Source organism: Nansenia antarctica (genome assembly GCF_963989245.1).
Source record: "Nansenia antarctica genome assembly, chromosome: 6".
Lineage (NCBI taxonomy): Eukaryota > Metazoa > Chordata > Actinopteri > Argentiniformes > Microstomatidae > Nansenia > Nansenia antarctica.
The window spans coordinates 54,252,344-54,275,787 of NC_137676.1; the positions used below are offsets into that span (position 1 = coordinate 54,252,344).

General features: G+C 47.9%; 4 protein-coding genes across 4 annotated transcripts in view; 2 read left to right on the plus strand and 2 right to left on the minus strand.

Moving 5' to 3' along the window:
• Window positions 1–11,585, minus strand: part of prelid1b (PRELI domain containing 1b) — a 15,875-nt gene extending 4,290 nt beyond the window's left edge. The window contains exons 1-5 of the mRNA XM_080533646.1: window positions 11,465–11,585; window positions 10,324–10,542; window positions 8,268–8,493; window positions 3,755–3,868; window positions 2,372–2,450 (exon numbers count right to left, since the gene is read on the minus strand). Of these exons, the coding sequence (XP_080389772.1) occupies window positions 2,372–2,450; window positions 3,755–3,868; window positions 8,268–8,493; window positions 10,324–10,415 (511 nt within the window). The 5' untranslated portion in view covers window positions 10,416–10,542; window positions 11,465–11,585. The remainder of the gene's footprint in view (window positions 1–2,371; window positions 2,451–3,754; window positions 3,869–8,267; window positions 8,494–10,323; window positions 10,543–11,464) is intronic.
• LOC308160704 (putative ATP-dependent RNA helicase DDX53) overlaps window positions 1–23,444 on the minus strand; it is a gene marked incomplete at both ends in the record, with an annotated part of 138,707 nt that overhangs the window by 54,100 nt on the left and 61,163 nt on the right. The gene's annotated exons all lie outside the window — the stretch shown is intronic.
• ndufb6 (NADH:ubiquinone oxidoreductase subunit B) lies at window positions 16,750–19,183 on the plus strand. The gene is made up of 4 exons (XM_080533233.1): window positions 16,750–17,024; window positions 17,605–17,697; window positions 18,724–18,768; window positions 18,960–19,183. Exons 1-4 carry the CDS (start codon window positions 16,845–16,847, stop codon window positions 19,023–19,025), a joined length of 384 nt encoding a protein of 127 aa, XP_080389359.1. The 5' UTR covers window positions 16,750–16,844; the 3' UTR covers window positions 19,026–19,183.
• Window positions 19,543–23,414, plus strand: toporsa (topoisomerase I binding, arginine/serine-rich a; the record flags this gene model as incomplete). The annotated part of the gene is made up of 3 exons (XM_080533450.1): window positions 19,543–19,717; window positions 20,379–21,152; window positions 21,515–23,414. Exons 1-3 carry the CDS (start codon window positions 19,611–19,613, stop codon window positions 23,412–23,414), a joined length of 2,781 nt encoding a protein of 926 aa, XP_080389576.1. The 5' UTR covers window positions 19,543–19,610.

Below are 23,444 nucleotides of genomic sequence, written 5' to 3' on the forward strand. Positions count from 1 at the left end.
CAAAACGCTTCGATTTATATGAGAAAAAAAAAACATCGAGGTCACCAATGTTCAAAAAGCTACTATAATAAACACTACTGTATTTGCAGCAGCTACGTGGCACTACAGAGCTAAGAAGACTCCAAACACACAAGCCAGAGTACAGCACAGTGTCGACAGTGATAGAACATTCTAGAACAGCTAGAATTCAACCCAACGGCGGCCAAACACTACAGGAGAGAGATACTGTTCTTCGTCTACTATTTCTACGCGAGAACTTGCACGGCGTTGATGCCGGGAAGTATCGTACTGTAGCGTAACACGATCGTACCGGACTGTTCCGGAAACGACTTGTGTCCGTCGGCAGGAAAAGAACAGTAGGACGTTCTAGAAACCGCTGCCTCGCTAGTCGCTATGCAGACTAACTGGCTACTGTACGGGGGGGCAGGCTATCGCTAGGTGACAGCCCTGGGTAAGGGAGGGTAGGGGAGGGGGGGGGGGAGGACTGTACTCACCACCACATACAGCCTCAGGCCCAGACCTGCTTTGACAGCGGGGGGGGGGGGGGGTGCAGAGGCAGAGGGGACAGAATGAAAAAAAAAAAAGAGAGAGAGAGAGAGAGAGAGAGAGAGAGAGAGAGAGACACAGAGAGAGAGAGAGAGAGAGACACACACAAGAGAGAGAGAGAGAGAGAGAGAGAGAGAGAGAGAGAGAGAGAGAGAGAGAGACACACAGACACACACAGAGAGAGGAGATGCGTGTGCCGAGCCAGCGGTGTGGGGGTCACCGCGGGGTTACCATGAGGTCACCGTGGGGTCACCGCGGGGTCACCGTCAAGGGGGGATGACCCGGACCGATGATGTCCTAACAGTGACCTTTGTCGTGTGTCCCTAACCCCGACGATAGACAGCTGTGACTTGTGACTTGTTCTAATGGGTGTCTGTGTGTGTGTGTGTGTGTGTGTGTGTCGGAGGATCAAGTCACATGACGGACCATGTCTACACTTCACTAGTGTGTGTGTGTGTGTGTGTGTGTGTGTGTGTGTGTGTGTGTGTGAGTGTGACACCCCGACACTTCACGTCTCTCCAGAGAAGCTACCTACCCTACAGGGGGGGGAGATGTCACGACTGCGTCTGTGTTTGGAGTCGACCTCTTGTCTTGTTTTGTTTTGGGTCCAGAGTCGCCCCCCTGTTCATCCAAACTGTCACCCCACCCCGGCCCCCGAGTCCCTAGTGTGCATCAGCTCCCACACAGGAGTCCCTAGTGTGCATCAGCTCCCACACAGGAGTCCCTAGTGTGTATCAGCTCCCACACAGGAGTCCCTAGTGTGTATCAGCTCCCACACAGGAGTCCCTAGTGTGTATCAGCTCCCACACAGGAGTCCCTAGTGTGTATCAGCTCCCACACAGGAGTCCCTAGTGTGCATCAGCTCCCACACAGGAGTCTCTAGTGTGTATCAGCTCCCACACAGGAGTCCCTAGTGTGCATCAGCTCCCACACAGGAGTCTCTAGTGTGTATCAGCTCCCACACAGGAGTCCCTAGTGTGCATCAGCTCCCCACCTCTGAAAAGCAGGCGGTTCTCGTCTAAAGTGTCTAACTCTCATTGTGTTACGGAGCGCCCCGCCCCCCCCCCCCCCCGCGGGGACATGGGGACGAGAAGCTGTTTCGGCTCGTTAGCATATCGTTAGCATACCGTTCCCCGACTGGGAGGCCGGTAATGATCCACGTTATGCCCCCCCCACCCCCGTAGCGTCACTTTTTAAAACTCTCGGGTCTGTCTGGGTCCTTCAAAAATCAGCGGGCGACAGTGGGACTCGGTTGGTGCTGTCGGTCCAGCGGCGGAAGGATATCTCGAGAGGCTCGACCGCGGCTTGTACTTAGAGTCGCCGCTCGCTAATCGCTCTCTCTCCGCTCGGAGACGGACGTTAAGAGGACTGGGGGGGGGGGGCGCAATCACCGGCTGATTAGCCACGGACCGCTCTCCCGAAGTGGGATGGGGGGGAGGCGTGGAGTGGTGTGATTGGCCAATTTTGGGGTCTGTATCACTTTGGGAAAACAGGACAATCAAGCGTGAGGAGATGGGGGGGGGGGATTATTTCCAGCCCCTTATAAGAAGGAGACTCGAGGGGCCGAAGGGTTTGATTGTTCGTGGAACGGCGACAAACAAAAAAACAAAAAAGTGGAAACGTTGTTTTGGAGGGGGGAAAATATGACGCGAGGGTCCTAAAATAAGACACAGTTTCCTCTCACAGTCCTCCCTGCCCAAAATGCCGTCCCCGTGGCTATTTATTGCCCCGAAATAAACGCTGTTTTGTTTCCCCTCTCCCTCCCCTCTGCTCCCTCCCCCTCCCTCCCTCCCTCCCTCCCAGATAGGGCTGATAGAGTACATACCGTATAAGTTGGACAGGGAGAACTCCAGGCCTTTCAAGGCCTTCACCTGGTTGCTCTTGAAGCGCGCCAGGCCGAACTCCTGGGAACAGACAGGGGGACAGGAAGCAGGGTTTAAATAGAGGGAGCCATGAGAACAACAGCAGGGTACTCTCTCTCTCTCTCTCTCTGTCTTTCTGTCTGTCTGTCAGACTGTCTTCCTGTCTGTTTCTGTCACATTCTCTCTCTCCTCCCCCCCCATTCTCTCCAGGGCACTCGAGGCAAAACAGGGACACAGCTTATAATAATAGGCTAAAATAAATAATGGGCAGTTCTCTCACTCACTCACCCCCCTCCCCCCCTCCCCTCGCTCCCTTTCTCTCTCCCAAAACTCTCCCGGTAAGAGGATTCCTGTTTCTTTGTTTTGGCCGTCTCCAGCCCTCTCCTGCTTCCAGGTTTTTTACCCCCCTCCTTTTTCTGTTATCGCTTTGAACCGTCGATCAGCGGCGTGAGCGATGGAAAGGAACGACTGAACGGAAAAAATAAGAAAATAAACATCTAGGTCAGGTGGGTGTAAGGAAGAAGTTAAAAAAAATTAAAATTAAAACGTAGGTCTTTTACCACTCTGCCGAGGTGAACCGGTGACACTCGTTGGAGACGGATTAGCCGTGGCGTGCCAGCGGGCGTCCGGGCTCCGCGTGCAGCCAGGAGACCCTCTCGATTGATCTACCAGGAAGCGACTCGCAAGTGTGCCACGCGAGCTGCCAGATATTCGATATCGCCTCCAATTAAGTCAGACATGACTTTGGTGATGGGAGACGCGGGGGAGGGAGGGGGGGAGGGAGGGGGGAGGTCGTCTGTCCTGAGGTGAACTTAGGTAGCAGTCATAAATCCCTGCGCTCCTGGTGAGGTTGGCCTACAAATGAACCCGTACCGGGAGAGACTGATGGCCTGACCCCTAGCCCCCCCGCCGCCCCCCCCACTACGCTGTCGTGAGGATCTGAGAGGATTTGATTGGGTGCGAGCTCTCTCGGTCATAGCTCCATCCTGCCCTCTGATGTGGAGGGTTGGACCAGCCAGCCCATCACAGGGGCGAGATCGAGATATGACCCAAACTGACATATAGGGGGACTATCTATCTATCTATAAAAAAAAGGGTTGTCATTTCTAAATGGCGAAACCAAACGGAAAATCTCTACTTTCACCTCATAGTATCGATTTCAAATCCAAACCGTTTCGAGTATCAGAGCTAAAAGACGACCAAAAAATGCTTTCTGATACTTCCTGAGGGGAGTGGATATTGTAGTCTCAGTCCTTCACAAGTGCATTGGGGGGGGGGGGGGGGGGGAGCCTAGGGGGCTAGCAGGTTGAGTTGGTACCGGGCCTGAGTACCAGGCGGTACTGTACCTGGATGGGTCTGGAGAACCCGTAGACTCCAGAAGAGATCCAGGCCTCTCGCCTCAGCTGGGTGAAGGCCGGCCGCTCCTCCGAGCCCCGGAACACACAGCGCTCTTCCACCGTCTGTGGAGGGAGGAGAGGAGGGGGGGAGGGGAGGGGAGGGGAGGGGAGGGGAGGAGAGGAGAGGAGAGGAGTCAGTCATGTGTCAAGTCTCTATATGATCAATCGGAACTCTCTCCTGATCTCCTGATGCTACGTCAAGCCCAGAGCTCGGCCACCACAGCGGGTTTTAGAACGGGCCTTTGCCTGGACACCAACAAGAGGACTCCTGTGAATGTTTTTCTCATTGTCGGCATGGGTTGGAATCTGGCCCACGCCCTCTCCTCCTTACTTCCCTGTCTAGCTCCACTATCTCTACGCAATAAAATTAGAAATATGAGTGGGATGGTAGCACTCAACAACCTTTAAAAAACAACAACCCAGTTGGAATGCAGCTGAAGGACAGCGGTGTGGTGGCAGCACCACAGAAAACAAAGTCAGACTCTTTCGCAACCGGCAATTAGCTTTGAAACATTCGTGCGACGCTCGAATCAAAGACACTTCAAACAGAATCGTGATTATCCTCCTCCTTTCCTCCCATTGGTCGGAAACCACTCGCAAAAAAATAAAAGAATCTAACATTTATGTTGTAGATACAGATGAATGTCGTCGTCCCCCCCCCCTCCAGATCTGTCTCCATGGAGATGTGAGTCATCTCCTTCATTAAGCGGCGTCAAGAGAAATCAGAGCAGACACGGGCAGGGTAAAAACACCATCGTGCCACTTAGACGGCAGGCATAATCTGGCGTGTGTGTGTGTGTGTATGTGTGTGTAGCTTATGGTCCTTATCTCTTCTCATCAATCATTGTGTCAGCATTGTGACAGGGTGGTTTGGGGTGATTAGTGTTGAAGAGGACACTGAGGAGGCGTCTCGTAGGGCTGGGTGGTAAATAGTTTTATCGATAAGACTCGATGTATTTAAATGCACAAAATGGCCATGAGCTGTATCGTATTGGGGGTTTTTACGCATTTTATTATGTTTTACATAAAGCATTTAAAAAATGGAAATATGTGTGTGGTTTCTGCCCTCTGTGATACCTCAAAGGTCTTAAGACATAAGCCCCCATCATGCCCTGACCGCAGAGTCTTTACCCGCGTCGGTTTGCATTTTGAGTACGGGTTGTTATGGCTTGTACGGATCGCTTGGCTGCTGCTCACGGGAGAAACCCGACTATGGGAGAACAAAGAGCACTGGAAGTCATCTGTGCAGAGAGAAAGCTCTGCACAAAAAGATTTCAAAACAATGTGTTGTCTTGTCACAACCTTTGGATAGATGTCTGCTGTCAGGATGTGGTTTGTGTTAGTAATAAAGACCTAGAGCTTATATGACGCAAATGTCACTTGATTTACTTTTATAGAAAATGAGAAATTCAGAAGAAACTTAGTGTGCTTACTTCAGCTATGCACCGTGTGAGGGCAAACTCAAAACAAGGTTGGCTAGCCTCATAGAAATAAACAGTATAATTGTCCTCATTTTAGACAAGATGCTGGTGTGTTCTATAAAAAAAACTGAAATGACTTTGTCATGCTAGTTTCTTGCTAGTTTCTTGGAATAAGAAGTGTGTTTGAACTTGATGTTAAGCCTCATCCGTAATAAGGAAGAACAAAAGATAAAGGAAAAAAATCAACAAATATATTGTGTATCAATCTTAGATCATATTTCAGCCCTAGTATCTCACACCAGCCTGTGTCTTAAAGGCTTCAAAAGGGCAGAGCTCACCTTGTTATTGTTTGTGGTGTGAAGAATTACATGTAACCACCCTGAGAAAGATCACCACACAAACGTATGGCGAGATAAGACACTGAGTGAAGACATAACACTGATGGAATCACGCTCTGCTTTTTTGGCAAAGACGACACTGACCCCGCCGTTCCCTAGGGTCAAACGAGGCTCTCTCTCGGCACACAACAACAAAAGCCTTGTTTTGTTGCAAAATGCAGAACAGAGGACTACACTTTGCCGAGAACTGTGAGAGACTGGGGAAGGATGCGAAACCTTGAGACATCTACCCAGCTGACTCAACAACGGAGGTCACCAGAGTTCACCTCTCTCAAGTCTCTCTCCTCTAGGAAGCCTAGCCCCGGAGAGAATCCCAAACCAGAACAGATGCCGTTTCCCCCGTCCGTGTCTGGGAGCTGTGCGTCCCCCGGCCAGTCTGTGTGTACGGCCCGAGACTTTTTGCGGTCCAGACCTTAAAAATCTCACTTTTTCTTCCCCCTCCAACGAGACGTCCCAAATTATACACAATGGAAAACCTTGTGGTTCCAGAATCAAGGAATTTTGGTCTTGAAAACACTGCATTCACTGTGGCCTCCGCTTGGAGACGGTCGCTAACGACAACAAACAAGCACGTCCCAGTAGAGAAACTGGGTCAGTGTTTGAAGGGGAGGCTAGGCAGAGAGAGAGAGAGAGAGAGAAATGCGGACCTAAAACATTTGAAGAAGTCAGTTGTTGTTGTTGTTGTTGTTACTGCTATCTCATGAGTTATGTGTTGTGCAGATGGACGTGGCAGCGTAGGTTCTCTTATCTATGAACACTGATAAGGTCTGGTTATGGGGGAAGGGTTCGCTTGTCTCTCTCTCCAAAACAAAAGGCCAGGTTGTAAAAGAGAACATGCAGTGCATGTTCCAGTCAAATAAGCAGTACTGGGAGTAATTCTCAGTGTGTGTGTGTGTGTGTGTGTGTGTGTGTGTGTGTGTGTGTGTGTGTGTGTGTGTGTGTGTGTGAGTGAGTGAGTGTGTCACCTCACCACGCACCACGTGTGCGTGCGTGCGTGCGTGCGACCTCACCATCAGAGTGGTGTGGTTGAGGTTCCAGGTGTGTGTGTGTGTGTGTGTGTGTGTGTGTGTGTGTGTGTGTCCTCACCATCAGCGTGGTGTGGTTGAGATTCCAGGTGTGTGTGTGTGTGTGTGTGTGTGTGTGTGTGTGTGTGTGTGTGTGTGGGCTTACAGCACCAACGTTCGGAGGTTTCCGAACACGAACATGAACCGGCACGGTTCTTTGCCGGTGTGAAAGCCCTATGTGTGTGTGCTCACTAGGGCTGCAACTAACGATTATTTTGATAATCGATTAATCTGCCGATTATCTTTTCGGTTAATCGATTAATCGGATACAAAAAAAGCGGGGGGGAAAGATTTAAAAATAAAGGTTTTTTTATTTTTTTATTAAAAAAGATTTCTTTTGCAAATTTTATTTTATGTTTTCTAAATCAGCCAGGCCTATACATATACATGTGCAAAATGAATAAGTATTAATAATTTTAAAATATATATATAAATAAAAAAGGCTTTGCTACATCAAATAGGTTTAACAACAGGCCATGGACTATGGCGGTTTCAATAAAGTAGTTGAACTCTAGCTCAATACATGCATTGTTTTAGGTAATAACTTTGCTTAATGTAAAGGTCAGTAACCCAAAGTGCAATATAGGCTACAGACAAGACACTAATGTTTTTATATAACAGATATGCTCCAAAACAATGCAATGTGTCCTCTCACTCCATACAATAGGCTAGGCGACAGTCAGTGCCTCACTCTAACTCACGGATAGCTTGGTAGGCTACCACTAGCTAGCCTTAAGCTTATCACCTCTGCTCTACCACTGACGTTAGCCAGCTAGCTAAATACACTTGTCATGCAATATTGAATTCATGAATGCGAGCAAACACTCACTGGCTATCGCATTACATTACAGTCATTTAGCTGACGCTTCGCCAGAACTCACACTAACGCATTTGCATGGAGAGCAGGAGACCATGGAAGGGCTGAGCCCAGCAGGACTTATATAATAAAACAATAGGAAGTTAGCTGTAACCCTCCTCTATAGAAACATAGTTAGTGTAACCCTCCTCTATAGAAACATAGTTAGTGTAACCCTCCTCTATAGAAACATAGTTAGTGTAACCCTCCTCTATAGAAACATAGTTAGTGTAACCCTCCTCTATAGAAACATAGTTAGTGCTCTGGTTCTCAGCACAGCTACGCAGACTACAGCTGGACGAGCAGCGTAGTGACAGTCAGCTAGCGGCAGCAGCGAGCTAACCCTGCTAGCTAACTCACTAGCATGTCCTGACAGCAGACAGCAGACAGCTTCACTCTCAAGGCTTTTGATTAGCATGATTTAAATGTAGCCGCCGCGCCGGTGTAGGTACCGGATTTTCCCACTTTTCCGGTTCCGGTCATAGGTTCTGCCCTTTCCGGCCATAGGTAGCGCTATGATTCGCTATGATTCGCGATGCCTACACCGGCCGCAAGACAGCGTGGCGTGCGTCAACAGGAAGTAGGTTTGTTATGGAAACAAAACCCGGAAAAAAAAAACAAAAACAAAAAAACGACGAATCGATAATGGCATTCGTCGCCAACGAATTTCGTTATCGATTATTATCGATTTAATCGATTCGTTGTTGCAGCCCTAGTGCTCACCATCAGAGTGGTGTGGTTGAGGTTCCAGGTGTAGGTGGTGAGGCTCCTGGTGATCGGGTCCAGGACCGAGTCCTCCAGGATGTAGACGCAGCGGGACAGGTGGGCGGGGAAGAACAGCTCGGCCCAGCGGGGGAGGCGGTTGGTCTTGGTGAGGAGGCGGCGGGAGAGGAGCCGGTGGTCCGCCGTCACTTCCCGGTAGACCACGTCCTCGGTGAGAACATGGGTGCTGGGTCACACAACAAAACACACTCCAAGTCAATAAGAATAACAAGAATTCATTGTATTTATATTAGCGCTTTTCCGGGGCTCAAAGACGCTGACAATATGGGAAAACACAGAAACACAGAAATAACAAGCAACAGACAACATGAGCACATAGAACACAGAGTTAACGAACAGGCACAGGGAACAATTAACACAGCAATGTCCAGGGAGGGGAGGGGGGGTGGCAGGGTTAGGGGAGATGGTTAGAGGTAGGGAAGGTTGTATGCATGGGAGAACAGGTCGGTTTTGAGGTGGGATTTGAGAGTCGAAGCTGAGACAAGAACGCCAATACTTATAGGCTATGACAAACAAAATCATAACGACCCCTATACAACTTCCTTTTCATTTGACAAAGCTGGTATCACTTCCACACCGCCGAAGCTTTCAGTTCTCAGTCTTAATAAAGACCGCGACTATGAGTGTCTGAAGGCCAGTCTGTAACAGGCACCATAATAGCGTTAGGGTAACAGATCATTAGACCATCATCAGGGGACAAACTTGGTTGGAAATGGACTGCACTTATATAGCGCCTTATTCCAAAGCGGTTTACAACGGCCTCTCATTCATTCACCCATTCACACACACATTCACACACCAATGGCGGCAAGCTACCATGCAAGGCGCCGGGCCCGCTCATTGGGAGCAATTTGGGGTTCAGTGTCTTGCCCAAGGACACTTCGACATGTGGCCAGTCGGGGCTCGAACCGCCAATCTGCTGCGATGATTAGACGTCGGCTCTACCTCCTGCGCCACAGCCGCCCCTTGGTTGGAAATCTGTCACCTCTGGCCCGCACGGCGAAATTCAGTCTTAAAGTGCCTAACATCCTCCCTAATAATAATAATAATAATAATAATAATAATAGAATCCTAAAAAATGGACTTGCAGTGTTGAATATCAGTGAATCCACTCCCCTACAACACCCCTGGCTGTTACAACATGTTTGTATGCAAACCAAGTGTGGGATAGGATGATAGGATGATAGGATCCTCGCCTCTTCTGAAAGGCTTTCTTTTTTTTGAGGGATCTCATTCCCTGATCGCTACCAATTACACATCGTCACGACAACCATCAGGAAGCTCTTTATTGCCATGTGAATATAGCCTTAACTGGTACAGCCATTGACACATCAATCCACATTAGATTAGATTCAACCTATTTGCCATTGCAGAGTACCACAAAATGTATTTTCTGCTCTCGGCACACAGGGTCAGCCATAGTCAGAGTCCCGGGAGCAATTAGGGGTTAAGTGCCTTGCTCAAGGGCACAACGGCAGTGGCACTAGGGACCTTAGATATGATGCCAGCAACCCTCCAGTCACCAGCTCACACCCGACTCCCTCCTGAGGCGGGGATCGAACCAGCGGCCTTCCGATTGCTAGCCGGCCTCTCTAACCTCTAGACTACCTGCCTCTCTAACCTCTAGGCTACCTGCCTCTCTAGCCTCTAGACTACCTGCCTCTCTAACCTCTAGGCTACCTACCTCTCTAACCTCTAGGCTACCTGCCTCTCTAACCTCTAGACTACAGTGCCTCTCTAACCTCTAGACTACCTGTCTCTCTAGCCTCTAGACTACCTGCCTCTCTAACCTCTAGGCTACCTACCTCTCTAACCTCTAGGCTACCTGCCTCTCTAACCTCTAGACTACAGTGCCTCTCTAACCTCTAGGCTACCTGCCTCTCTAACCTCTAGACTACCTGCCTCTCTAACCTCTAGACTACCTGCCTCTCTAACCTCTAGACTACCTGCCGGCCCCCCCCTGAGACGGGGGTAATGTACAGTGCTATACTGTTACCTGAAGGGGTTGGGGTACCTCTGCCAGAAGGCAGAGACAACATGGTCCCACGTACTCCTGATATCGATGTCGCTCGCAAAGTACTTGGACATGGTTCCCTGGCCGGTGTGTGCCGCAGGCTGGTCTGAAGGCTACTCTGTCGGCCCCCCCTCCCCGTCACGAAACAGCGTTCTGTGGTCTCAGCTGCTGACTCCATCCACAGCGCACATCCATCCGACCCTAGAGAGGCAGAAAGAGGTTGAAGTAATCAATTCGACAAAATCACAAATCAATTCCGACTTTTAGCAATGATTTCTTCATAGGTCTCCTGATCTAAATAGCATTACGTGCTATGGATTCTGTATGTACTGCAGTGGACATCATTTTTCATTGTAGCTTGTATACGTATTATTGCTACAGAGGTTTTTCGTATTACAGATTAAATGGATTACGTATTACAGTACAGAAGTTCCTCCACCTAATGATTTAGATGAATGCTTTGACATTGACTGTGACAGTACAGGTCCTAGACTGGACTCCACAGTGACCCTACAGTGCTCAGGTTGCATATCAGACCCCCTGCCATGTGACAGCAGTGACGTCTCATCTCATCTCATCTCATCTCATCTAGACAGGTGGCTACTTTCTAAGATGATCCAGCTATTAAAATGATCATTTGGGGATACACTGTGACTATAACTGAAAGGACCACATCTAGATGACTCTGTCAACAGTCGAACTGATGAATGATAGAATGGTGGTCTCTGGCTATGGAGCACAGACACACGTCACCTTGACTTAGGAATCTGTGACATACTTCAGCCCAAGGCTAGGCTAGGCTAGGCTAACCTCTGCGTCTTTAAAGCCGGCTGGTATGAACGAATGGTATGAGGTTATGCATACAGGAGTACAGGACACATTCTAGCTACAGAACAGTTAACTTCCCTGTCTCCATAAGCCTGCTATACTATATAAACACCAACCCGCAGGTTGCTGAGACTGTCAACTCTGTGTCTGTACTTTAACGCCGGGTTAGCATGAGTAGCTAAGCTAAGCTACCGTCTCGAAGACTACAAGTTAGCTAAGCTAAGTTTAAGGCTGGACTAACAGCACCGACATGCACTTGGCTGGTACAGTTAGTATAGTGAAATTGTACACTTACCTGTCGCAATTATAACATACTAACGTAACGTTTATCATACGTCCAGTAAGCCATGTGGTGTCTAATTGTCTCCGTTACGTTAGCCCAAAGTCTCATAATAATTTGACTGACTGTCGTGACACAACCTATGCCTGCGTTCGTAAATTCGCTCTGAGAGCGCCGGGTTCAAAGTCATAAAGAGACCAAGTAATTTGATTGGACAAGAGGCATTCCATGAGTGCTGATCAAATTTCCAGAGCAAGTTTACGAACGCAGCCTATGACGGTTCTACGGAAGACCGACACGCTTTATGCATGAATATTCATATGTTACCGAACTCGCTTCTTCCATTGGGTGTCATTCCTACAAACCACGCCCACAAAATAAACGATTAGATTTCTGAAGTCATTAGTCAGGTAAAGATATGTCTCTGTTTCCATTTCATCAGTTATTTCTAATTTGATACAGCAAAACAATATATTAAAAAAACTATATTAGCAAAACAACAGTTATGGTGGTCGTATGGTTTTCCATCCTCTCTAAAAGGTATACAAATATTTTAGCTTCAGGTCCTGTTACGCTATCTAGTGGACAACATTTTACGTAAGCAGAATCAATGTATTAAAGGTCTTTGACATAAGTTTGCTTCTAGACAAACAATCAACAACATTTGAATAAATTCATCAATACATTATATGAACATATTACTTCGAGACTGCAGAATAGTTATGCACTTTACAACACACTGTTATGCTTATTTTATGATCATCTTACACAGATTATTGATCGAACAGCTGTCTGTCACACACTAAGTTACAGTTCATTACATTTGTTTATTCAGTATCATTATGATATCACAAAAATGACAGAACAGTGAACAAGAACAATAACTATACTTACTCACTAGCTATCACTAAAACGTACAAAATAGTGCAAATATCAATGCCCATTTAGAGAAATAGTAATGCCCATTCTGAGGTGTTCAAACTATTCTACACTATTCTACACTATTCTACACATAAATAACACTATTCTACACTATTCTACACATAAATATGCCTTCCTTTCAAGCGTCCATCTTAAACAGAACCTAGCGAGATGAATGTCAGCAGTCCCATCAAAAGCCATTAAGAACACCATCCATCCACATGTTATAATAATAATAATAATAATAATAACTTTATTTGTATAGCGCCTTTCCTGCAAACGTTGCAGCTCAAAGTGCTTTAATCATTATATCATCTTATTTTAATTATTGAGTCATTTAAAGGCAATATTAAAAAGATGGGTATTTAGTCTTGACTTGAACATATTTGCTGAGGTTTCATCCCTAATGTAAACTGGCAGTGCATTCCACAATTTGGGTGCATCAAATGAGAATTCAGCCTCACCAAATCTCTTCTTGTGTACATGTGGTACACAGAGAAAACCAGCGTCAGAAGACCTGAGAGCTCTATTGGGCTGATATGCTAGCAAAAGGTCTTTCAAATATTCTGGTGCTAAGAATGACTAATCTAACCATGTAACTATAAGTATTAAATGATTACTACTCCTACTACTACTTTCTCCAGAGCCATATTTAGACCAGTGTCTCCACGTCCCAAATAAAGTCTCTGGGGTTGAGGTAGCAAAAATAGGAGCCGTAAGGAGAGTCGTCGTCGTAGAACACAACAGTGCTGTCCTGCTGGTTCATCTTGTTGTTGTAGGCCTCTTTGTCCCAGGTGTAAGTCTTCCTGTCATACACACAGTAGTTGGAGGCCTCTCTTAACGCCACGACGCCACTGGCTGGATAACAACCCTGCAGGTAGAGTAGCAACTCATCCTGGTCCACTCTGTTGATGAGATGACTCTCTCCCAGTAAAGTTGGGGTAGCGTATGGTGACTCCACTCCTGCCCCAGCCACAGACCCGTTCCTCCTCTCCCCATCAGCCTTGCCTAAATCCCTTGCCTCGCCCACTCCGGTGGTCATTTTGGCTCTGGGCTTCCTCCTCCGTCCCCACTTGGGCCGGTTGCACCAGCGCTTGGGGAAAGTGGTGCAACCGTTGGTCCTGCTGGCCAGGATGATGGCGGCCACTCCTGGCAGGCAGATGGCGGGACCGATGGCGACGAGAGGGACCCGGCCAAGAGTCTCTCCCTTCAGGCCCGACATAGTAAACATGAAGCCGAAGAAGAGGAAGGGACTGCAGAAGGCCACCACCATCCCCGTGCGGTGGTTCATACCATCCCTCATCGTAGCAGTGCTACTGAGTTCTACTCACTCTCCTAAGGCAACAGTCTGTCCTCCTCTTTTATACTGAACCCCACAATCTGGTATATAGAAATCAGGACAGAAATAACACAAAAATACAGTCTAAAAAAAAAGCAAACAAAAAAAAAACTTGAATCTCAAAACATCAACAAATCAAAATCCCAAATTCAGTTTAGACAAACTGAATGAGACACAATGACCCGTGAATGTCGTTTAAAGCTTAACCCTGTTAAAGAGGTGTTAATGAAGTATTATAGAGGATCCAGAGAGAGACAGAGAGAGCGAGACGGTTGATTTTATGACTGACCACACCACCACATCCTAATACATAAATGCTCCGAAATATGAGAAGCACCACGGGGCAGCTGAATGCCACGCACACGACCCGGTGGCTGGGTGCTGCACGCCTGTAAGCTATCGCTCAGATGAATGTGAGCATTGAGTGTCTCCAATTATCACAGTTTGCAAACTACCTAGCTCGCCATGCCTTAGCTATCACACAACAAACATCCATTAGCTCTATACTTCCCCTTTCCAACTCAGTTGCAGTTTACATCAAAACGTCTGTCCTGTCAAATACGTACATTTAACAACTTCCTTTACTACTTATCAATAACTTTGTTGCGTTTACACATTTCATACCCACCAAAGGGCAGGTTTAATAAGAAAACGACTCCTATAACGAAATGAGTGCATCTAGGTTTAGTTTTGTCTTTCGCTAGCCTAATGAGTGATATCTCTAAGGACGTAATTGAGGTTGTGCAGTTGGTGGGGGGGGTGGGGGGTGTAAATTGGAGCCCTGACACTTCAGAATGAGATCTGACCTCCCTGGGTGGAATGGAAGTCATCCAGGCCACTTCCGTCTGTCCAGTGCGGTGTGCCCTACCCAAACCATGGACCAATATAGAGAGAAGGACGGATATGTTTTACCTGAACCCCTTGCCACCTGGCAACACTGTAAAGGACTTCTGTGAGGCTGCACACGCACAAACACACACAAACACACACAAACACACACACACACACACACACACACACAACCCGGAGAGATGGCTTTTCAATGGACTCTTATGTGAGGGATATTTGACACCGTGGGTGTAGGGGGTCAGTGGTAAATCAATGCTAGGTCAGTGGTAAATCAATGCTAGGTGTGTCTCTTCTCTTCTTTCAGGGCCATTCTCACAGAGTTAAAGAACGTAGACAAGAATGCAGGCAGTGGTTTATATTGCCATTATCGATGATCTATATATTATGACATTATATAACATCTAACAGCTATGACCTCTGCAGCCTTTTGGTCTTCACACTAGTCCACAAGTTAAAGTCCACACTGCACACACACTCAGGCTAAAGTGTGAAGTGTGAAAATGTATATATATTTTTTTTTAAATGTCTGATAAAGATATAAAGATTGAGGGGAGTCCAAAGTTGCACCACAGGCATTTTAACCAGAGATACATAAGTGTGTGTGTGTGTGTGTGTGTGTGTGTGTGTGTGTGTGCATGTACGTGTGTGTGTGTGTGTGTGTGTGTGTGTGTGTGTGTGAGAGTGTGTGTGTGTGTGTGTGTGTGTGTGTGGGTGGGTGGCTGTGTGTGTGTGTGGGTGTGGGTGTGTGTGTGGGTGGCTGGGTGTGTGTGTGTTTTTGTGTTTTTGTGTGTGCGTGCGTGTGTGTGTGCGTGCGTGTGTGTGTGTGTGTGTGTGTGTGTGTGTGTGAGAGTGTGTGTGTGTGTGTGCGTGCGTGTGTGTGTGTGTGGGTGGCTGGGTGTGTGTGTTTGTGTGTTTGTGTGTGCGTGCGTGCGTGTGGGTGGCTGGGTGTGTGTGTTTGTGTGTTTGTGTGTGCGTGCGTGCGTGTGTGTGTGTGTTGTCTGTCACTCTATCCACTTGTGTAAATCCCCATGGCTTATCACTTTACTGAATCACCTCTGCCAATGTGGATGATGACAGTTGATATGTAGCTAAAATAAATCCCCTTTGATGAATTGATAGCTGCTCTCCTTACTTTCTAGAGTCTAGACTCTAGACCATTATAGCAGATGTAGATTTGAATTTGTTTGATTGCAGTTATCTATATTACGGAAGCGCATTGCATTCACACAAAAAATAAGAAATAGATAGGATCTCCTAATTACGAGATAGTATCTCCTATTTACGAGATACGTATCTCGTAATTAGGGGGAGGGGGGGGGGGGTGTGAACATATGTACGGTAACAAGGCAAGCAAAACATACAGTACATCAGCTTTCATATGTTGATGGCGTGTGCTTAAAATATACAAATATAGCAGAGAGAAATTATTTTTTAAATGATTTAAGGAAAGCTAGACATTTTAAATAGACAGGTCAGCGGTTTTTTTTAGCAGATGAGTGAAATAAAATCAGTCACTCATCTATTTTAAAATATTTTATCTATTTTAGAGTATTTTTATACAGTCCCTCAGAACATATATGGTGCAAGATGATGACTGTGTGTACGTTAGAAGGGGGGAAGGGAAAGCTCAAATATATTTGGCTGGCTGTCGTACTTTTGCTCAGAGAACAAGCTATTTATGTATGATTTATGTCCCCAGTGATTTGTAAATAGATATCTTGCTTGAAAACTAGTCTGCCATCACTCCAATAAACAATATTAATGATGAGGAAGTCAAAATACTTCACTACTGACCAACTGATCATCATGATAACTGAATAACAGGATAACCCCCCGCGCAGGAGAGGCTGGGGGAGGTAGAAATCGGACGGGTTCATTGTAATGCAAAGAATGGAACAAGGAATGGGTGTGAGTGCTTGATCCACCTGTAGGCTACTGGAAATAGACATCACAGCTATATATAACCCTGCCTACGTGCATAATAATGGTAACAACAATAAACATTTCCAAACATTAATGTTTTTGTTAAGAGTCAATATAACTCCATAATATATTTCTGAATGGGCAATTATATCAGAACAAAAATGTGATCTGAGCTATTTGTGCAGTAGCTACTCCAGCCCACTAGATGTCGATCATACACAGTCAAGGCGGTCGATCTGGAAACACCGTCTTCTTCGTGAGTTCTGGCTGTGCACCCAGGCAGTGGTGTCCTCCATGGTGTCATTGTAGTTGAGGTTGAATATCAAAACATTCTCAGACATTACTGCGTATCACCTGATCACCATGTCTGGGTACACGGTAGACGAGAAGCTCCGCGTGGAGCAGCTGGGGAAGCTCCGGAGACAGTATCTGAAGGACCAGGAGCTCAGCCCCAGGGAGCCCGTGCTCCAGCCCAAAGCCCAGGGGCCCGTGGCCAGGTTCTGGGCTGGCTTCCTTGAACCCAAGACCCTCTGGAGGCTTTACGTGAGTTCGCTTAGACTCCCAAATCGGTTGTGATTTGTTCGAAAAATACACGATGTGTATGTGTTTACTTGATGGCGATCTAAAGTGACCTAGGTGGTTTGTAGGGTCCTTGTGGAGTGACGTGTTTACGCCAGGTGACAGGTCTATTGACAGGCATCTTGATATGTCGGTCTATTCCCCCAGGGCAGATCTCGAATGGATCAGGTGTTGGCTGTGTGATAGGGGTGCGTTGGATCGCAATGCATTGACAGCATATTGACAGATAGTCTTTGGTACTGAAAACACACCTTTTTAGCGTGGCTTTAGCTTTAGCGAAATCTTCTATTTCTTGTTTTATTCCTGGTTTTCTTGTGTTGTATTTTTTTTAATATATTTTTTTCGTATTCCCTACCTCTTGTTTTATTGTATTGTAGTTTATTTACTATTGTTTCTATGTTCAGCACTTGGAGTTGCATTCAATGCATGTGCTATATAAATAATGATGAATTGATTGACAGTAAATACAATGATTATTCAATGGTAAGCTACTCATCAATGTATCTGTTTGACATGTCTGATGTCCACATGTTTCTCTTCACAGAGCTACAAGGCGTACCGTGGAGGAGTGTTCGCTGTCACAAGGGTGCTGATACCTGCCTGGCTGGTGCATTACTACATGAAATACCACCTTGCTGTGAGTTCAGTTATATGACGTTGAGTCTAGACTTGACAGGACTGCTGTCCCTTCATGCATGGTATATACCTGTATGTACAGATGCCAAACCTTATGCATTCAGATAAAGGACTCAAATGTTTTGGTCAATATTTATTGACAAGACTGAAATAGAGACGTCACCCATTGATGGGGAGTATACAACGGGTTTATGAATACAGGTGTTGCGTTTGTGGTTGGCTGAGAAGCGTTGGAAGTCGTGATTTAATAACGGTAATGTCACGGTCAAGTCACCTATTGTGATATTCCTACACCACAGCAGATCTGTGCATCACGTTCCCTTGATGATGTTTGTATTTTTGGGAACTATGTTTCTCAGTGCAGGGGCAGAAACCACCACAATCTGTCACAAAATAAACACTTAAAGCGTTGTTTTGGTGTCACCATTTTGGGATTTGTTGATTAACCGTTAAAGCATTAATACCCTTGAGTTTGATTTATTGTCAATATTGTGTCCATATTTATTTAAGTATTTTTTTCTGAGTGGGGCAGTCCCACTCATTTTTCATTTTATTGATTCAGTGAAGACAGACAGGAAAGTAGGAGAAGAAGGGAGAGAGGGCATGTCAGCAGGGCATGGGCCGGATTCGAACCCATGCCGACATGGGCATATGTGTGCACTGTAGACCGCGGTGCTAGACCACTGGACCACCCCAGGCCACATTGTTGCCATATCTAACAACCCCAAACCCCCCCCCCCCCCCAACACCCATGACAATATTGCAGATTAATCACAGCCTGGGTATTAAAGTGTGCCGTGCTCTGATGGTGAAATGGCATTACAGTGAGTTGCAGTATCTAGCTTTTAAGTCCAAGTGTGTTGGCCTCAATGAACTACTGCTGTAACCTGTAAAGCAGCGTGATGCAGGGGATGAATTCGCCAGTGTATTGAATGCTGTTTGTGATGTCAGCACCACCTTCAGTCCTGTACAACTGAAAGGAAGTTAAATCACCTTGCTTGTGCGTCTGTCTGTCTGTCTGTCACAGAAAAAGCCCTATGGCATCGTGGAGCTGAAGCCCAGGTTGTTCCCTGTAAGTACATCTTTTACAAAACAAAAAATCTTTGTTTTTGACTTTTCATGCCACAACTTTTAGGGACTCGAGGATGACAGGAGGGTCTAGAGGCCCCTCGTGGGTCCCCCCTCATAAGTGAATGAAAGAGAAAGCATTAGTATCTGTCTGTCTTTTCGTCCTCTGTTCATTTTCCATTTGTCTTTGCTCAGGGAGACACCGTCTTGGAAACAGGAGAAGTCTTACCAGAACTGCCAGCGAGCCACGGTCACCACTGAAGACGCACATGAAAGAATCCTATGTCTCGTTGTCCTTCTTGTAGAAAACTTTATGTATATGTCAATAAAATTATTTACAAATTCATATATCATGTCTTTTTGGACAACAACAATGTATATGAGTTGAGATTAATTATATCTGGTATTCAAACCAAGAGCCGGGCAAATAACTTACTCAAGAAGTGACTGACAGTACTGGAACATTCAGATGACCGTAAGAATAGGAGGTATTTCATTACCATATGATTTTACTACAATAAAATATTTCTTTTATTCCATCTTGGGTTTATTTTGAGGCAGGATTCACCATCTTTGCACCCAATGAACTCCAGTCAATCGAGGGCGCTGTTCGCGTTTTGACGGCACATAACGACACCCCTACTTGTAAATGTGACTTCCTGTAACTCAATGAAAACAGGAAACAACTCCGCTATACCACAATCCTTTGCTGGGAAAGTGTTTTCGAAATCTGCCTTACATCACGGTATGAAACAGGAGGCCCATTGTAAAGTGGATGGGCAACAACTCTACATTTACCATCGGCTGTTTCCATGGAAATAAACATCAATACATAGATAAGATCTAATGAGTGGGTTTGGTATTGTTGCTAGAGACAGAAGGACTCCCGGAGGAAGTCGGAGTGAACATAGCGGCCATAGCTGCCCCCACCACGGCTCAGGGGCCTGGCCTGGGTGAGTAAGATGGTGTTATTATTATCATCATATAGATATATTATATCACATACAGGACGTGATGTTGTTGTTATCATCATATATATATATATATATATATATATATATATATAGATTATATCACATACATCGGCTACAAAGCTGGTCACACATATAGAATAGGGAGGGCGAAGTCTGTGTCAGAAGGAGCAGCCAGGGATTGAACTGTTTCAGCTGTTCAGCTATGGAGGAGAAGTCGCCTTATTCCTTCACTTATTTCACAATCTTGATCGGGTATTTATATAGAGATCGGGATTTATAGAGAGATGTTTATTCTGTAGGCAAGCCTCGTCATTGATACTGGTAGAAGGATGGTTACAATAGCCTACACTGTGGGTATTGACGCTTATCATTGGCTTTTAGACATCTATGCCCCCTGTTCAATTTTCATACTGGTATTTTGATCTTGGTTGTGTATTTCTTTCTGATTATGTGACACATTGGCGGATTAGACAAGCATACAGCATTAACATGCTTGAATTTATTTAAGTGTTTATAGATTGTGTATAGATGTGTCCCTCTCAGTAGAACTATCAATAAAATAAGTCCCTTATTGAATCTGTTTGCTTATTATACATATGACGTATACATCATGACAGCTATTTTTCCACAATCCTTCCAGGATCATGGCAGCAGCGAAGATGAAACTGCGGCAAAGCAAGAAGCCCACCCCGAGCAAGGCCTCGGCCTCCTCGGCGGTCATATCCACGGAGGCGTCTCCGGACTCCAAGTGCCCCATCTGCCTGGACAGGTTCAACAACATGGCCTACCTGGACCTCTGCCTTCACAAGTTCTGCTTCCGCTGCATCCACGAGTGGTCCAAGAACAAAGCCGAGTGCCCGCTATGCAAGCAGCCGTTCAACTCCATCTACCACACCCTCAAGTCCGAGAGTGACTTCAAGAAGTACGACCTGCGGCCGTCGGACAACGGCTCGTTCGGGAACTTCGGCGGCGAGCGCTTCCGCTACCGCACCACGCTGACCGGCGCCCAGCGCCAGGCCCAGCAGAGGACGGCGTCTCCGCCGGACAACGGCGTCATGTTCGAGGGCTCCACGGGAGGCCCGAGCCTGGCGCGTCAGAACAGGGGCCTCCGGAGGATGATGATGAGGCTGGCGGCGAGGAGGAGGGCCGAGGCCGAGGGCAGGGCGGTGCGCAGCGCGCTCCAGGAACAGGAGATGATCAAGTTCCGCAGGGCGCTCTACCGGAGGGGGGTGAGGGTCCGGAGCGTGAGGGACGGCGGGCGGTCCCGGGACACGTCGGCGGAGTTCTTCCAGAGGAACCCCGCCTGCCTACACCGCCTGGTGCCCTTCCTGAAGAGGGAGCTGATGGTTCTGTACGGGGCCCACGGCTCCCTGGTCAACATCGTCCAGCACATCATCATGTCCCGCATCACCAGGTCAGCTGCTTTGTCTTTAAGAACCTGATTGGTTGACAAAATATGTGTTAGTTGTCGTTTTGGGGGGGGCTGGAGGGAGGGTGGAATTATAATCACCTATAGAAGTGTTTTAGATTAGATTGAAGCAAGTGTGATGTTTTTATTTCCTGTATACTTCTGTTTTATGTTATTTATTTTTATGTCCTGTAGTTCTGTTTTTAAACTCAATGTTTATAACATCTGAGGCCGTAATTCCCCTGTGGATTTACCTGCCCAGGGACTGCTGATGCAATTCAGCTACCCAGCTAATTCAGGGAGAGTCAATGACTGTCCATTGTCCCTTTTAAATAAACGAATAAATAAATGTTGTGCATCGCCACCAGGTACGACATGGATGACCGAGCCATCGAAGAGGAGCTCCACCCGTTCCTCCAGTCCCGCACCGAGCACTTCCTCCACGAGTTCCTCAGCTTCGCCCGGGCGCCCTTCAACATGGAGGCCTACGACGAGCACGCCATCTACGACTGCCCCGCCCCGTCATCCCGCGACGACAGCAGCTCCAACTCCTCCGTGATCGCCATCTCGGAGGACGAGGAGGAGGAGGGGGAGGAAGAGGACTCGGTGGACTTGGACCCTCCGGACACGCCGTCCGCCGACATCTTGAGCCAGACGCCGTGGGACGACGAGACCCCCGGGCCTTCGTACTCAACGACGACGACAGAACTGACCTGGTTGTCTGTCCTGGACTTTGAGTCAGAGAGCAACGTGGAGGAGGAGGAGGGCGAGGGAGCAGAGGGAGGAGCTGTGCGAAAACAGAGGACCCCTCGCGCGAAAGAGGACGTCCCTCGGGTGAAAACGGACGTCTCGTTCGGCGACGAGGACTGCGTCATCGTGGGCTTCGTCAAGCCCCTCGTAGAGAGGACTCCCGAACTGGTCCACCTCTCTTCCGACTCCGAGGAGTCGGTTCACGAGGAGATCAAAGACGTGCCCCGCCTACCTCAACACATCCGATTCGCTAGCCTCAGCCCCGCCTCCACCACCTCTCCGAGGCGAGGGGGGTCGGAGGCGTCGGAAACGGAGCGGGGGTCCAAGGAGAAACGCGTCAGGAACAAAGGACGTCACGATGGCAGGAGACGTCGTAGTCGCGATAAGTCCAGGGAGAGGGACAGACCGAGGGCTAAGAGTCGAGAGCGGAAGCGGAGGTCGCCGAGCGCAAACCGCGGCCGAGCGGTCCGAAGTCCGGCTATCTCCGTGAACAGCGACAGCACTCTCTCTAAAGGCAGGAGGCGGGAGTCTCGTTCCCCGAGCAGGGACCGCTCGACATGGGACACCCGGGAGAAGAGAAGGGACAAAGATAGCGGCCGTTCCGGACACAGCACGACGTCGCACTCCTACCAGTGGCACTACTACAATCAGGAGAGGGAGAGAGAGAGCAGCGCTCTCTACACCGAGAGGAGGTCCTACTATTCCAGCTCAAACAGGAACCCGGAACGCCGCGATTCCCGATCCCGGAGCCGGAGCCAGGAGAGACGGCGTTCGAGAACCAGGAGCCGCAGCCCCGGCAAGGGCTCGTCCCCCCCCGCCCACAGGAAGTCCCGCCACGAGAAGCCCAGCGGGAAGAGGAAGTACAAAACGAGACACCTGGAGGAAACCTCCGCCGCGATTCCCGAGCTTCCCTCTCCCTCGTCTTCCTCGCCGGGGGGGGCGAAAGACAAGAAGAAGAAGAGCAAGGAGAAACCCCGGAAGACGTCCAAGGAGAAGTCGGACAGGGCGGAGAGGAGGAGCAGGAGCCTGAGCGTGGAGATCATCGGCGAGTCAGAGCAGACCAGGAAGCACCACAAGAAGAAGAAGAAGCACAAGAAGAGGCGGCACAGGAGCAAAGAGCGTCCGGGGAGGTGCTCCCCCACCGTCATCACCATAGACAGTGACAGCGACCACCACTCTGCCGCTGCCGACAACGCCAACCACCAGGCCTGTCCGGTAAGCACCGGCAGCGACGGCCTCGGCGTCAAAGGCACCACAACAGGAAACCCCTCCGATTCCAGCCTGCTGGAGTCCATGTTACAAGACTGGGAACAGCAGGTTGAACCTCGCGTGGGTCCGGACGACGGAGTCGGCGTCTCAAAGCCGTCGGGATCACCATCCTCTGCTGAGGCCTCTGAGAGCGGCGTAGACACGCGTAACGTCGAACACGGCGAGGATGTGCAGGCCCCATCCGCCTCCGAGGACGAGGAGAACTCCCTCAGACCTTTAAACGCTAGTGCCTCTACAGACGGTTCGTAGTACGGTCCTTATCCGGACGTGACAGCAGGA